Source organism: Chiloscyllium plagiosum, chromosome 41 (assembly GCF_004010195.1).
Source record: "Chiloscyllium plagiosum isolate BGI_BamShark_2017 chromosome 41, ASM401019v2, whole genome shotgun sequence".
In the NCBI taxonomy this organism is placed as follows: Eukaryota; Metazoa; Chordata; class Chondrichthyes; order Orectolobiformes; family Hemiscylliidae; genus Chiloscyllium; species Chiloscyllium plagiosum.
The window spans coordinates 2,153,521-2,157,822 of NC_057750.1; the positions used below are offsets into that span (position 1 = coordinate 2,153,521).

At 47.7% G+C, this 4,302-nt stretch overlaps 1 protein-coding gene across 1 annotated transcript in view; it reads left to right on the forward strand.

The window, feature by feature from the left end:
* LOC122542678 (EH domain-containing protein 2-like) overlaps positions 1 to 4,302 on the forward strand; it is a 28,594-nt gene that overhangs the window by 9,235 nt on the left and 15,057 nt on the right. Inside the window, exon 2 of the mRNA XM_043680656.1 lies at positions 291 to 468. Coding sequence (XP_043536591.1) covers positions 291 to 468 — 178 coding nt within the window. The remainder of the gene's footprint in view (positions 1 to 290; positions 469 to 4,302) is intronic.

A 4,302-nucleotide genomic window follows, 5' to 3' on the forward strand; every position in this document is an offset into this window, starting at 1 on the left:
CCCCAGTTATCTCTCCACTCTGGAGGCTTCCTGCCTCTACTCCTGATGAAGGGCTTTTGCCCGAAACGTCGATTTTCCTGCTCCTCGGAAGCTGGCTGACCTGCGGTGTTTTTCCAGCACCACTCTGATCTAAACTATAGTGAGGAATGCTTGCTGTTTGTCCTTGAGTTACATTATTGCCTCTGGACATCACCCTGAACCTCGCTCTCCTTTAAAAGGGGAGCTCTCCTGATAGTTGTGGGAGTTGGGAGGTTTCTATGAGGGGCTAATATTTGTTTGATTTCCTGCAGATTGACCTGTGCCCAGCTGCCGAACAGAGTCCTGGAGAGTATCAGCATCATTGACACCCCTGGCATTCTGTCGGGAGCCAAGCAGAAGGTGACCCGAGGTGAGAGCATTTACAACCTCAACCCGTCCCCACACGGTGTCTCCTCATCGCCCTGCATTCAATGGACATTCACTGACTTGTGACTCTGTTGTTTCTCTGTGGACAAACTGAATGACAGCTGTTTGTTGTGGGAGTGAGGGCTCCCCCAGTCGGATGCTGAGTAAAGCTCCCTCCACGCGGCTTGAGGATGTGCTTTCGCTTCACCACAAAGGGGTCTGTCTATCATGTTCACCTGAACACTTTCTTACCTGAACCCATTCCCAATGTATAGAGGGTGCAGACTCCGAGTTTAGTTGGAGGCAATGCAAGGAGGGTCTACCCACATTCCTGTCAAACAGGGAAGAATAGAAAGACTTGCATTGCTATAGCACCTTTCACAACCTTGGGATGTCTCAAGAATTTTAGAGACAATGAAAGGCAGTCCCTGCTTTTGTGTAAGGAGTCAACAAAGGAGAATCCAAGAGTGAAGCAATGGTGAGGGTTCCATAGGATGGGGAGCTAGTTAGTGAGACTATTTACAGAGTGAGCAGATAATAAGGAATCTATAGAATAAAGAGATCCAGAGGAATCTTTACAATGAGGTGATAGTGAGCTTTCTAGAGAAAGAGCAGATACCTATAGAATGAGGGAGTAGTGAGGAATCTATAGGATGAGCATATTGTGAGGAATCTATAGGATGAGCATATGGGGAGGAATTTATAGGATAAGGACGTACAGTAGCGCCTTGACATACGAACGACCCCGTTCACGAGCAAATCAGTTTACGAACAGGATTGTACGTAAAGTTTTGCTTCAACGTACGTACGAAATTCAAGGTACGAACGAAGGTACGAACACAAAGAGCCCGTGTGTGACCATGTGGTTTCATTGTTCTGTTTTGCTACGCGCTTGTTAAACGCAAAAGCTCGCGAGCCCCACGTGATCTCATTCAGTTTGTCTTTGGCGCGTGCACTATGAACAGCCGTCCAAGCATTCTTACGCTATCCGAACAATGGGTAACATTGATTCAGTTCACAAACGTTTCCGTTCGCGAACCCGGTCCCGGAACGGATTAAGTTCGTAAGTCGAAGCGCTACTGTATTGATGAATTTGTAGGATAACTGTATAGCGAGGGATCGAAATGAGGGATGTACAGGATGTGCACATAGTGAGAAATCTATAGGATACACACATTTTGAGGTATCTATAGGATGAGCACATGGTGAGGAATCTTTAGGATGAGATATCTATAGAATGATATGGTGAGGTATCTATAGAATGAGGCGCTATTGGGAAATCTATAGAATTAACAGACAGTTAGGAATCTATGGAATGAGCAGAGAATGAGGTATGTATGGAATGAGATGGAGTCAGGAATCTATAGAATGAGGAGCTATCCATAGGAAACTAATGAGGACTCTATGGAGGATTTTATTTCAGATAATGGTTAGAATGGATTGCTGAAACAGTGGGTATCAGAAAGCTGGAGGATAAATGAGAGAGTGTGAGACAGAAATGACCATGTGAGCATTGGGCCAGCATTCACTAGGCTGCTGTAGGGGATGCCAGCAGGGATTATCACCTGTCTGATATCAGACCAGCTGCTTGGTTTGAGCTGGGAGATGCTCTCACAATAATCGAGCTCCCACAGCAGCTGTAGCTGGGGCCCTATATCAAACTGTGGACTGGATAACCCTGTTACTTATTGCCAATTGGGTAGACCACACGAGAATTCTATCTAATCCTGCCCACTATGACTGTTTTCATCTTTATTGTTGTCACATGTACCAAGATACAGTGTAAAGTATTGTTTTGCGTGCAAATCCTACCTTAGATCAGTACATCAGGGTAATAGAACAGAATACAGTGTTACAGCGACAGAGAAGGCGCAGAGAAAGATTAACTCTAATATACAAGAGGTCTGTTCATAAATCTGATAACAGCGGGGAAGAGGCTGTTCATGAACCTGTCGGCTCGTGTGTTTGAGTTTTTGTATCCTCTGCCCAATGGAAGAGGGTGGGAGCGATTATAACCGGGGGTGGGGCGGGGTCTTTGATGATGTTGGTTCCTTTCCCGAGACAGTGGGAAGTGTAGACGGAGCCAGTGGATGGGAGGTTGGTTTGTGCGATGGACTGGGCTGTGTTCACAGCTCTCTGTCGTTTCTTACCGTCCTGGGCAGAGCAATAATTCACTCATCAACATCTTCCACACTGTCTCCCATCAAATACTCCCAGGACAGGGACAGCACAGGGTTAGATACAGAGTAAATCTTCCTCTACACTGTACCCCCATCAAATACTCCCAGGACAGGGACAGCATGGGATTAGATTCAGTATAAAGCTCCCTCTACACTGTCCCCCCATCAAATATTCCCAGGACAGGGAAAGTATGGGATTAGATACAGAATAAAGCTCCCTCTACATGACCCCATCAAACAGTCCCAGGACAGGGACAGCATGGGGTGAGATACAGAGTAAAGCAACCTCTACACTGTCCCCAACAACCACTCCCAGGACAGGGACAGCACGAGGTGCGGTACAGAGTAAAGCTCCCTCTACACTGTCCCCAACAACCACTCCCAGGACAGGGACAGCACGGGGGTTAGATGCAGAGTAAAGCTCTCTCTACACTGTTCCATCTGGGTGCTGTATGTTGTAAGGGCAGTGTAGAGGGAGCTTTACCCTGTATCTAACTCTGATGTCTATAACCTGAGAGGGTTTGGTTGTGACACGTGAAGTGAAACGTGAATAATTGCATTGCTTTCCACTAGTCTCTGAGCAAGGGGTGGGAGGATGGGCTTTATCCAAAAATTCCTTCCTCCCTCCCGCCTTTGAGTCACTCATCACTCTCCGACAAGGGAATAGCCGGAAGGATAGATCTCAACAAGCATCAAAATCCTCACTGACGATGCAAACTCATTTCTTGGTTTATTTGACAAAGTAACCTCCATTACACACGGAGTGACATCAGCTCTCCCACAGACTGCAGTGACTCACTGCACACATTCCAGAAATCCTGATCCAAACTTCCACAGGAATTGGCCAGTCTGCAAATGTTAGTAAAGGCACCGCAGGGAGAGGGTCATTCAAGAACAGGAAGATCCCACGCTCAATACCTGACAAATGCACGGTGGCTCAGTGGTTAGCACTGCTGCTAGGGACCCGGGTTCGATTCCACCCTCAGGCGACTGACTGTGTGGAGTTTGCACACTCTCCCCGTATCTGCGTGGGTTTCCTCCGGGTGCTCCGAGTTCCTCCCACAATCCAAAGACGTGCAGGTCAGGGTGGATTGGCTGTGGGAAATTGCCCGTAGTGTTCAGGGATGTGCAGGTTTAGGTGAGAGAGGGACAGGGGTCAGAAGGCAGTTGGAGTGAGAGATGTCTCTATTTTAAGTGTTTTATTAAATTACAGCCTCATAACCACGAACCATTCCACAGTAATGCTCCCGCTGTGGCACCACTCCCATCTTCTTTCAGTTTTAGAGGATATTTCATCAGAATCTGAGGATTAGATTAGATTCCCTACAGTGTGGAAACAGGCCCTTCGGCCCAACCAGTCCACACTGACCCTCCGAAGAGTAACCCACCGATTTCCCTCTGACTAATGCACCTAGCACTATCGGCGATATAGCATGGCCAATCCACCCTGACCCACACAACTTTCTGGAGTGTCTTTTACTTAAAGTAACTTCAGCTCCCACCCTCCCTCCCTCCCTCCCTCCCTCCCACCTACCCCCGAGAAACACAGCTGGGTTGGTAAAATGGTTGAAAACTGTTTGCCGACCACAAGCAACGTGTCAGAGCAGGCGATGTCGCAGAGATTTGGAGCTGATCCATTTTCCAGAAACAACAGCTGCCTGGAAAATGGCAAAACACTGAGCTCATTCCAGGAAGGGACCAGCGAGTGAACAGCAGCCTCCCTCACTCCCTCACCCCC